General features: G+C 41.4%; 1 protein-coding gene across 3 annotated transcripts; it reads right to left on the bottom strand.

The window, feature by feature from the left end:
* Positions 1 to 4,106: 4,106 nt before the first annotated feature.
* Positions 4,107 to 8,240, bottom strand: LOC133903924 (uncharacterized). 3 transcript variants are annotated; one of them, XM_062345413.1, is made up of 4 exons: positions 7,934 to 8,240; positions 7,694 to 7,860; positions 5,663 to 5,728; positions 4,107 to 4,764 (listed from the first exon to the last, which is right to left on the bottom strand). In XM_062345413.1, exons 2-4 carry the CDS (start codon positions 7,806 to 7,808, stop codon positions 4,301 to 4,303), a joined length of 645 nt encoding a protein of 214 aa, XP_062201397.1. In that variant the 5' UTR covers positions 7,809 to 7,860; positions 7,934 to 8,240; the 3' UTR covers positions 4,107 to 4,300. The 3 variants fall into 3 exon arrangements, with proteins under 3 accessions (XP_062201397.1, XP_062201396.1, XP_062201398.1); XM_062345412.1 differs by having other exon boundaries at positions 7,694 to 7,845; positions 7,934 to 8,239; XM_062345414.1 differs by lacking the exon at positions 5,663 to 5,728 and having other exon boundaries at positions 7,694 to 7,845; positions 7,934 to 8,239.
* Between the last annotated feature and the right edge of the window lie 3,548 nt (positions 8,241 to 11,788).

Consider the following 11,788-nt stretch of genomic DNA (forward strand, 5'->3'; position numbering starts at 1 on the left):
TAAGTCCTTCTTGAGCTTCTCCACTTCTTGCTTGAGCTCATCATTCTCTTGTGCAATGAGATCCTCACATGATTCTACAACAATATTCTCAACACATGTCTTATTGCAAATGGGTGAGCTAGATTGATCAATCAAATCAAAATCATCACAAGAAGTGGAAGCATCTACCTTATGGTTGAAATTAAAGAGAGAGGTAGACTGCTTCAAAGGGACCTTAGGTTGAGATTCAATGCCCTCAAGTTTTGCCTTAAGCTCTTCATTCTCCTTGTTTAGCAATTCAAATTTGCTCACTAAATGTTTATAACTAGAAACAAAGGTAGCATGAATGTCATTAAGGGCATTGAATTTCTTAAGTTCTTTAGTTTGTTTCTTTAAGACCCTTTATTGCTCATTGATCAATTCAAGAATTTCTTCTTGAGAGGGTTGCATTGCTTTCCATACCTTTGTCCATAAGGCACCTTTGTGATGATGACTTGCATGATGACGATCTTGAGGAAGAGTTTCTATTGGACGAGTGGATGGTGAAGCTTTCATCACTTGAGTTTGAATCTTCATCTTTACTCACCCATCTTCCTATACATGCAAATGCTCTGCCTCTTCTCCTTGTCTCCCTCTTGTTCTTAGTCTTCTTCTTTTTTTTGATATGATCAATCGTGTTGATCAAGTCTTTTATGGAGATTGGATGATTAATCTTGGCATTGATCCTCTTGAGGTCCATCTCCAATCTTAAGATGAGCTTGGTGATCTTTGGATCCATTTCTTCATCACTTGAGGTGTTTTGCTCATCTTCTTCATTGCTCTTCATCTTCATCACCATCATCTTCGCTTAAGCTTAACTCTTACTTTTGCCTTCTCATCTTCTCTTTCATGTGTGGGCAAGAAGCTTGCTTGCTTGTGAGGGCAAGGTTCTCGGCACCAGATGAGGATGAGCCTTCAACCTTCATGTTCATGGTCATCTCATGGGAGGTGATCTTGCCGAAAACTTGGCTTGGAGTCATCTTGCTAATGTTGTTGTTGTCGTAGATGATGGAAATAATCAACTTGTACATCGGAAGGAGGGCTTAAAGTGTCCTTCTCACCACTTGATCGTCTCCAATTGGCGTCAAACCTAGCCCATTGATCTAATTGATAAGAATATTCAAACGTGACTACATGTCATTAATACTTTCATGGGCAAGTTGTTTAATGCTTTTGAGCTCGAAGATTAGCACATGATATTTCTCATTGCGCACATCCTTTGTGTCTTCATGTATTTTAATGAGATTAGTCCAAATATCATGAGCATTGGTGAGAGAATATACTTGATTGAATGGATCAATGCTTAGAGATGATAAAAGGATACTCTTCGCTAATGCATCGAATTGACTCTCCTTGTTTGTGAGACGTTCCTTCATCCCCTCCTCGGTGACTCTCCAAACATCTAAACCTTTGGATGGCAAATAACAAGTCATTAGAATTTTCCAATTGGGGAAGTGAGTGTTTTCAAAATGTGAAGCACTACCGATATCCATCCCTACCCCAGACGTCACAACTCACTAGGCGGTGAATCCTCACCGATCCAAAATGAGACAACAACTCAAATGTGAAAGGTGTAAGCCCCGGCCTTGATATCAACTGTAGGGACCGGTGACATCCTAAGAGGGGGATGAATTAGGACACTTAAAACTAATTGGCTTCAAAAACTTCACAATATAAACCTATATCAATTTCTATCTAAATGTGCTCTAGTTTTATCTAGTGTATCTACTTTACCGTTCAAAAAGATTTGCAACCTATATCCAATCCTAGCAAACTACTCTGGGAAGGTAAACATGCAAGGATATATTGCAAGTATATAAATGTGGAAATGTCATATGGTAGAGAGAGCAAACTCGGTACAAGAGATTTTTATCTCGTGGTATCAATGGTATAAACACCACCCCTAATCCACGTTGGAGTAACCACCTAGGCAATAGCTCTCAAACGGCACCCAGCCACGACCCTTAAGCCACCTAGGCCTCAAGTAGTTTGAGCCACCAAGACAATGCCTCACCACAAGTCTCTCTTCTGGTCACTTCACCATCTTTACTTCCGAGCTTAAGCCATCAAGATAAGGGTCTCCGTATCCCAGTACAAGAGTTTTGCCGTCCTTCACACAATTTGAGGGTCAAGAAACATGAGCCACCAAGGCTCATGGTATCGGCGAGTCACTAAGAATCCACTTCAAACACCCGATTACGGCAAATTGGGTAATAAAAACAATCAAGAGGGATGTCAACTTAAATGATTTTGAACCCGGCGTACCACTTCGTACAATGAAAGATCACTACTTTATCCGTTTTAGATGAGCTCATGGCTCATTCGGATACGATCAATACAGCTAATAATCCTCAAATCATACAAGATCCAATTATAAGAGCACGTGCACGATAATTAGACCATCAGGTGAACTCGTTACTTGCTATTGATACTTGCTTAAATGGATTACTACTAAATTCTTATGATATTTTATTGGAGGCAGTGGTATTACCCGATTGAAGCACCACCTTGCTGGAAATAAAGGTCAAGTTGAAGCATGGAAGAAAGTGCCAGATGATGTCAAATGGCAAATGAAGCAATTGATTGCTGAGATAGAAAGAAATGACGAGCAAAGAAAGAAGACAAAACATGAGATTAGATCCATTGGATGTACTGATTCGCAGGATGGTTCAACTGGTATTTCAGATACACAGCTTCTCCATCAGCTACACAGCCACTTAAGGAGAAGAGTTTCTTTGCTCTAAGAACGACTCCCGGCTAACAGGCAAGCATCAAGAGTGCACTAGCAGCAAAAGAATTGGTTGATTGTGCTAGAGATGCAATGGCTAGATGGTGGTATGATGCTAATATACCATTGAATGCAGCTAATTCTCTTTATTATCAGCCAATGATTGATGCTGTCACAGCTATAGGTCCAGGCTTCGTAGTATCATGATTATAGAGGAACATTGCTGAAAAATGCTGTTCATGTCACCGTGACGCTGCTTCATGCAGTATTACATGACTAGCAGGTGCACAAGCAAGCGCCACAAAATTGACTAGATGCTGATATGTTCGCCACAAACTTGACTAGATGCTGATATGTTCTACTCCATCCTGTCAAGTTTACTTCACGTTTCAGACAGAAAAACAATGTTGACGTAAACTTGACTGGAGGCAGTACATGTCACTAGAATTAATCCGTGGCACACCTTCGTTCGTCTCTTTCCGTTTTGGAATGTTGAGAAGGAAATTTCTTAACTATCTGTGCAGGAATGGCTTCAGGCTCCATTTATGTAAGAAAGAAACCCCTATTCTGTAGGGCGTAGGCTGTAGTACGCATGCAATGCCTACCTCGCACGCTTGCTACCTATCAAATAGAAGTGTAATTAATATAAGTAATCTTGATTTGCAGCAGCAATCGACCTTAGCTCAGTTGGTAGAGCGGAGGGCTGTAGTCTGATGCAGATAATCTTTAGATCATGCTCAACGAATTCCTTTCGTGATACAGAAATGAATACTTTCACAGAGAGATTTTTTTCACTTCAACATTTCAACGGTTTTCGTTCACAGTTTTCTTTACAAAGAAATTTTTAAGGTCATTCTTTTCATGATGAAATTATCTCTCCTTTTCCTTTAAAAAATAAAGGAAAGCTATTGTAGATGAGAGAAAATAAAAAGAATAAGAACGAGAAATGGAATAAAATAAAGAAAAAATAGTTAGGGATAGTATTAGGTCACTTGCCGGAATCCAGCAGGTCAGATTTTTTAAAAAAAATAAGAGGAGGACATAGTTTTTTACTGGAGCAGTAAAGCCCGACATAAAACTTGAGGGCGAAGTTTTTCCTCTACTTTTTGTTCATCACTTTGCTGTGCCCAGTACACCTTTGCGCTGTCAATCCTCTCTTACAATGTACATAACTCCCCTCTAGTGTTCACCAATCCTTACAAAAACATAGCCACCAAAAGGAAAAAAGTGGCCACACAAAAGATTGAAGAGTTGACCGGTTGACCTCCCCTATCTTAACGGCAAAATGAAACATAACCATAAACATCTCACGTATTATGACTGCTGTTGTTGATAAACATGGCATGGTTGCAAGATGCAGTATAGGAAACATATATATTAATCATCACTTTACGATTGTATCCATAATTGAAGCGCCATGACATGGATTAACCAAGCTAATATCACCATTTCCAAAGTCCACACGAAATGATAACAGACGAAAACATAACCTAGTTTCTATCATCACTTGCCAGTTACCAGCATGTACAAAGGGAAACGAGATTCTAGGTTGAATTAGATACAAGGATAAGCCCAATCGAATCGCACTTTGTATCCGCCGAAACATTCACCATTCAGTCTCTCAATGGCGTTCTCAGCATGCTCTCGACTCCTGAAGATGGCAAAGCCAAAGCTCCTGCAAACTTCGTCATTGATCATCGGCACGTGCCACATCCGCAGGGGCCCAAATGCCTTACAAAGATCGCCAAGGTGCCACTGTCTGAAATTTGGCGGCAAGTTACTCACACGAACAAAACATCGCAAGAACTCATGATGGGTGCTAGAAACCATTAGGTGTTCCCCTGGAGCACATCGCACATTGCAAGTGCGGGAACCGTGAATTCCATAAAGATAGTTGAAGGGGCAGAAAAACTCGTCATGATTGTCCTCTCCACAAATATAGCAGAACTTGAATTCTGGATCCCTCCAGAAGTGCAACATGGCACTCATGCCAACTTTCCATCCTTGACATTTAGATGCTGAGTCAACAAAAGCAACAGATACTTATGTTGGTCAATTATGCAAGAGATAGATTTGGTTCATTCTTAAACCTTGATGCAGATATAAAGCTCGTATGCGTCAATCAAGGCTGAATTACATACTGAGAAAATATTGTTCTATTACTTGAATAAGAAGGTGAGATGCTAACAAATGTAAAGAGCACAATTTCAAAGCATTAGGGGTTTGAAACGCAGCTCCTCCAGTTGTGGAGAACTACCAGGCCTCTAGTTATCTGTAAAGATCATATATAGTCTTAACATTGTCATCACTCATCAGCAGATGTCTACATTGAGTAGCAAAAATAGCTTCACTTAGGCACCCTTTTGAGATTCACGAAAACTGAGAGGAACCATCTGGTCCGTGCTTGGATTCCTAATTATGGCTCATGGATAGTTGATGCCTTTTTCAAGAGAGGTATTTTGAGAATTCTTCAATTATATTTTGTGTGCAGGTACCATTTGATATTTCTTACTCAAACGGAAGCTAGTGAGCTGTAATAACAATTATAAGTAACTTCAACTTGTATTCGGGACATTATAACAAATGATAAACTATTGATTGCTCTACTTCTGCATATTTGGGGTCTCAAAGTTACTGAACACAATTGCATGAATAACCTAAAAAAGAATATAAAAAACTTGCATGATGGCTATATAGAGACATGGCTCACGGTCAGTATGCTGCACTAGTCAGAAAAGGTGGATGCCATATTGACACGTGGGCTTCTTATTCTTATCCAGATCCAGGAGGCGAATAGCTTACTACATACATATATTGGGTGATTTAAGTTACTTCCTGTTTAACTCAGACCACCTATGTAAACTGTTAATGAATGGTGCCTCTGCGTATCTGTCAAGATACAAGTCATGTACATACCATGCTGTGATTCTTGCTTCCTAATCTCCTCTTGAGCTGGTTGATGGTTTTCGGAATCAAGTCTGCCTGAAAAAAGCACAAAGAGTACACATTTCATGCCCATGTTGAATTGCCTCTTCACTTGATTTAAAGGCTAAATATATCATGTTGCACATATTCAACAAACTAATGTCAAGAAACTAAAGCAACAACAACCAAATTGGAGCAAAGGAGAAAATTAAATTTGCCGACACTGAAAGTATTTGGGTTTGTTGTACAAAATTTATTTAATAGATCAGATTTACTTTGAATTTCATGGGAGAGAAAATATGGCAAGTGACAGTTTATGCGCATGATGCAAACATTCCCCCACCCATCAACCTTGTTCAACTAGATCAAATTCACCCTGCTCAGGCTTAACGAATCTGCACTACCATCTTTGCTCAGCTCTGTAATTTCAAGCTTTGTTAGCAACAATAGAAACATCTAGTCAGAAGAAGTAAATGGGGATTTCTTGAACCTTCCAACAGATGCTTAGATGGGCATTGATGGACTTCTTCCTGGTAGGTTTAGTGCAGCAACAGCATGGTATTACTCTTAATACTTGAATCTATTAGACCTACAAATTTAAACGAAATATATAGCTTATTATAGTGTTGTATAGTGTAAATATGGCTTATTCCCGGTACAAGGCAGTTTTAGTCCCTCTGCTTACCTTATGGTTTAATTCCAGTCCCTCTACTTTTAAGCAGTTCAAATTGTACCTCTACTTTTGAAGTTGAAGATTTGATTCAATATTGACCACTTTACAAAAAAACTTGCTCATTTGGTTTGCAGATGATACATGACAAACACGCTGTGCAAAAGATGTTTCTTCTGTTGGTTAGGGGTCTAATAAATTCAGTATTGAAAACAAGTAGTTTGATACATCGACATGAGATTGAGACAATAGGAGGGGATAATATCAATGGTGCAGTATCTCCATCGAGAAACATACAATGTGAATGAGTGCTACAGTGAAAGAATGAGAACTTTGTATGATCACTAGATTGGATCTGACTGATTTAAAGCCACATAAAGACATTATGAAACCTGGCCTAAAGACTCATTTTACCTAATCCCGATGGATAAAGAACAGACCCTTATCTTCCTAAAGCACTTCTGGGAGCCATATATTCTGAGTTCTGAACCTATATATTTCTTTTTGGCACGTGTTCCTGAGTAACCAGTTTAAATTACGGAAGTAGAAGGCCGGCAACTTTGAGGTGGCAATAGTCTATCACCGACAATAATAGAAAACAAAGTTCATATCCATGAAAGTAGCATGACAGTGCAGAAACATCGAAAGCAGTATGAAGAACAAATTTTACATCTAACTGTTGCTCTTTGTTTATGCATATCATATATTTCCTAACTTAACCCCAGTACCTTCCTTTTTGGTTTACCAAATTATATATGATATATTTCTACTTGTATATACCCAAAACAATTATCGTTTCAGGAGCATAATATTTGCTTGGGCAAATTAGAGAACAGTAAGTAATCTAGTAGAGGTGTAATATATCTTTCAACATACCACTGGTGCTAACAACTGAATATACCCTCATGATTTCTTGTAAATTACCAAATATCAACTTTCAATAAACTTAAGCTGACTCTGAACTGGTTCAGCTAAAATATCTAGGCAAAACAAAATCCATGAGAATCCCATGGTTAGCTGGGATAAGGGACACCTTCCCTGCAAACCGAAGTGGAGGTGGGAACTGAGAAGAGGCCCATCAATGTACTGCAGACTGTGACAAGGGTAAGGATAGCCCTTAACACTACGCGTCGTGACATTTAAGGATAAACTCATGCAAACTGTCAAATACAGATGATTGGACCTATGTTAACAACACTAGGCCGAAGATGTATAATATCCATCATCAGTCTGCACTCTGAAGTTGTCTCAAAAATAAAATTTCATATGGTGTATGAAACCAAAACCTTATATGATAAATGTGGATTTACATATTCAGATAAGTTAAGTAATCATTCAAGAAACGTGCGCACCTTTCAAAGCACGCTTCTTCTTGGAAATATTCACGTTCTTTGTCTTCCTGTTCTGCTTGCTTCCTTTTTTCCGACTCCTATTGTTGGCCCCGGGGGCGGACCTAGCGTTGGGCATGGTTGTTCAGTTGAACACCCAATCCTTCTTCCTTTTTCTGAAAAGTTTGGATCTGATAGTTCACAAAGCAGGTACGAGATCTATCCCTGGAACAATTTGCATCCAAGCAAATTAGGGTTCCTTACCAACGAGAGAAAACAACAATAAATTGGGATGGATCGCCAATCTAATCCAATCGATGCGTCGATGCCGTTCTTATGTGGAGCCAACAAAGTCTGGCGGCTGCCGTTCTTCTTCGGTGGAAGGAGCTTGCGGCGCCTACGGAAGGGAGCGGCCAGATCGAGAGTAGATCCAGGTGCGGTGCGGTTGGTGTTTATCAGGGAGACTCTGCAATCAGCCTCTTGCGGGCCTCGGCCAGGTTTTGGGCAGGGCCGGCCATGGTATAGGGCAGCCGGGGGCGACCGTCTTGGCCCCCTAAAAGTCAGGCCCCAGCCAAGGCATCTCTAAGGAATACCTAATATAACTCACTATAGTTATTTTTAGATATTTTGGATTCAAAATATCTCTTCAATAACTCCCCTATTTGGTTTTTAATTTCTAGCGATGTCCAAAACTCCTCTCCATCCTAGCTACTTCTGGGGAGTGGCTCTCGTTCCCTATTCCGCTCTTGCCCCACCACTCACAAGCTATGAGGAAAAAAGCGCGGCCAAATCCTCCTGCTGCAGTGCCACCCACCTCCACCTCCACCCCCACCCGTAGCTCCGCTGCCGCCCGAGCCTCCTCCCGCTCGTGCCGCCCGTTGAGCCGAGCTATGCGCATCCGCCCGCCCATGCCATTCGCCGCCTCCACCCACAAGTGTCGTCCGCCGCCTCCACTCGTCCATGTCGTCTGCCGCCGCCACCCACCCAAGCCTCTACCCGCCCATGCTGCCCTCCTCTATCCCACCCGTAGCTCACCTACAGAGGTCGCTGACGCCAAGCTCCTCAAGTCGTGCCACTTAGGAAATGGAGCAGGACAGGGCCAGCATGTGGTGGATGTGGCGGGCAGGGGTGACTGTGGATCTACATCCGAGAGAGAGAGAGAGCAGAAGAGAGAGAAGAGGAGCAACAATGGCAAAATGTGTTGTTGTTTGCTTGTGAAGAGGAAAGGAAGAAAGAGATAAAAGGAAGGGAGAGAGGAGAGATATGATAGTTAGGGTCCATCTGTCGGTGACACAAGAGAGGGAAGAGACTCTGGTTTGTTAAAATATAGAGAATAGGGGTATTAGGAGTGTTGGAGAGAAAGGAGATTTAAGGAGTGAATTTTATTAAGAAGGTTCCCTATATGGTGATATTGGAAGTGGGTTGTTGGGCACCTCTTGGAGATGCTCTAAATGTATGGCTAGTATGATTTTATTTGGGTCAGTAGGCAGCCTAGAAACTTTCGACGTCCATCATATGTTAACATGACAATAAACTAGTAGAGAACTAAGGGAAGACCTAGTCAGCTAGGAGCAGCTGCGTAATATAACACACATGTTCGTCTGTTCATAGTTGCTTCCTCCAAAGCACTGAAGCATCCATCTCGTACCCCTCAGCCTCTCCTCTCCTACTTGTCGAAACGAACGCTGCTAGCCACCGTCAGTTCGTAACAACCCTTTGCATCCACTAATGTAGGTGCTGAGTTTAATGAAATCTGAAACCTTCTCATAACTCGTAATCTCTTTTATTTTTAATGTCTAAAGATCTTCATTAACATAAGAGTTTGTTGGGGAGAGATCTCCATTAACATCGACTGATTGAGAGAAATTCAAAAGCATATGGTTCAACTAATGGAGTCAGCTAGCACTGCTGCCCTTTACCCAAGACACGTAGGAGCATCGCTGCACCTTGCAGTACATGGAATATTCAAATTTTTTATCTATTATTACATTCACATACCTACTCTGGCTAATGATTTGTCATCTATGGCAGTCTAACTTAGGGAGCGAGATTCACGCGAAGGCAGTGAGTACAGCTACTAGGTTGCGTGAGCATGGCATCTATGGTATGGCGATGGATGACATCATCGATGTGTTCTCCCGTTTGGCCGCCAAGGGCCGATGTATCATAGAGTGCACATTGTGTTGGCAAACCGAAACCATTGTACGTCACCCATCGGCGGCGCGTACCACACAGAGACTACCATGCAGGTTTTCAGGAGTTCACTGCACTCTAGCTAGGACTCATGGATTGACTATAGAGGGACCTCCAAAGTGATGGGCCCGTCTCAGTTCTACAATGCACATCTGCCCACTCAGCAGGAGATGGAAGACATCTAGGTAGTGTTTGGTTCGTGGGACGGGGTGGGACGGAGCGGTTCCATCTCGTTTTTGAGCTGTTTGGTTGGAGTTCAGTGGGATGGGATGGTTCTGAATCAGATAATATTCTTCAAAGATTCGGGACGGATCCGTTCCAAAAAAAGACTGAATGCAGCCATCCCACTTGGGACGGGTCACTAACGGTGAGCCCGAAATCTAAAATGGATTCGTTCCATCCCACCCACCAAACAAACATCTGATTCCGGACCATCCCATTCCATCCCTAAATACATGAATGGAATCATCCCATCCCACCTTGCTCTCCAACCAAACACTACCCTTCAGTCTTTAGTTGCCCAGATGTGAGCGACGTGAGCCTAATTGGTACTTGTATTTACCTCATGTAAATATGCATTCTGGACCCTCATGTCATCATGAATTGCATGGTGTTGTGTATTTTCTGCAATTAATATGTATTACCTCAGAAAAACTTAATATTTCAATATAATTGCAGTTTAATATACATTTTTCTTTTGCTTTCTTGCAATTGTTTATTTTCATTTCTTCTACAATTCACATTTTATATATGTCTGCATATGACCATTCTCGGGAGGAGGAGGAGGCAGATGTCCCAGCGTCAGCATGCATGCTAAAATATGCCAGAGGCAGGGTACAGGATAGGGGTCAGGGTAGGGGTCAGGGTAGGGATTAGGAGTAGTCTGTGTTTACTTGTATGCTCCTTCAATATATTTTGTTCAGACTATTGCATGACTATTTATTTTATTTAGCTTTTCATTTCATTAGTTCAGGTTGTTCCTGCATGATGGAAAACTACGCGCCCGTGACTTGATTCCAACACATAGCTGGATTCCGTGAGATCTCTAACACATGTCACCACCACCTACTCTATATAAGGTTAACCCCAAGGACAAATACGCTTCAGTGCATACATAACGACTACTTCATCTCCATCATAATCTCATCCATGTGTTCCGAGTCAGGGTCTGGGTCCAACAAGGGCAAGGGCAAGATGGGCCTTTATGAGCTATGGCGTGACATCCTAGATACACATAAGTGTGAGAGAAATGAAGACCTAGAGTAGAAGAAGCAGGAGATGGAGCTACAGATACAAACGTATGAGGCACACATGCCACGGTGCGACTATGCTAAAATAGCATGCCAGAGACTGTTTCCACTTGCCACAATTGCTTGGTACCGATGTAGAGTAAGTATATATGACATCCTACCGTGCTACAAATTTCATCTAATTTACCTGCTTCCCTCCAACAATAAAACAAGCCAAGGTGCAAGTACGAATGGTACGCGAACGAAGAAGAGTATATGAACATCAACTACGGCTACAATGAGCCTTATATGTGATGTACTTTACTTTCATCAATTAAATGGCTAGAAATTATCATTATGCTAATACGTCTTTTCTACGTCCAATGTTTTCGTAGAATTTCCTGCCTTCCATAGAGAGGTAACAATAACTCCTCGATGAGCTTTTGCAAAATGAGATGGCCACACCAAGCAATAACTTTTACAGGGAATCTCTACCAAACATCAATGGCACAACTTTTCCAGCTTTCACAAGGAATCTTTGGTCATTTGTCCTTGTGCATAGTACTCATATGCTAACATTTGTTGTCGTCATCTCTTTATGGTTAGGGTTCACTCGTGCAACGACGAAAAACCCTATGTCCCATATAATATTTATCAGCGTATGCAATCTCTATATTGGGTTCTATGATAATTATGC

Source organism: Phragmites australis, chromosome 21 (genome assembly GCF_958298935.1).
Source record: "Phragmites australis chromosome 21, lpPhrAust1.1, whole genome shotgun sequence".
Taxonomy (NCBI): domain Eukaryota; kingdom Viridiplantae; phylum Streptophyta; class Magnoliopsida; order Poales; family Poaceae; genus Phragmites; species Phragmites australis.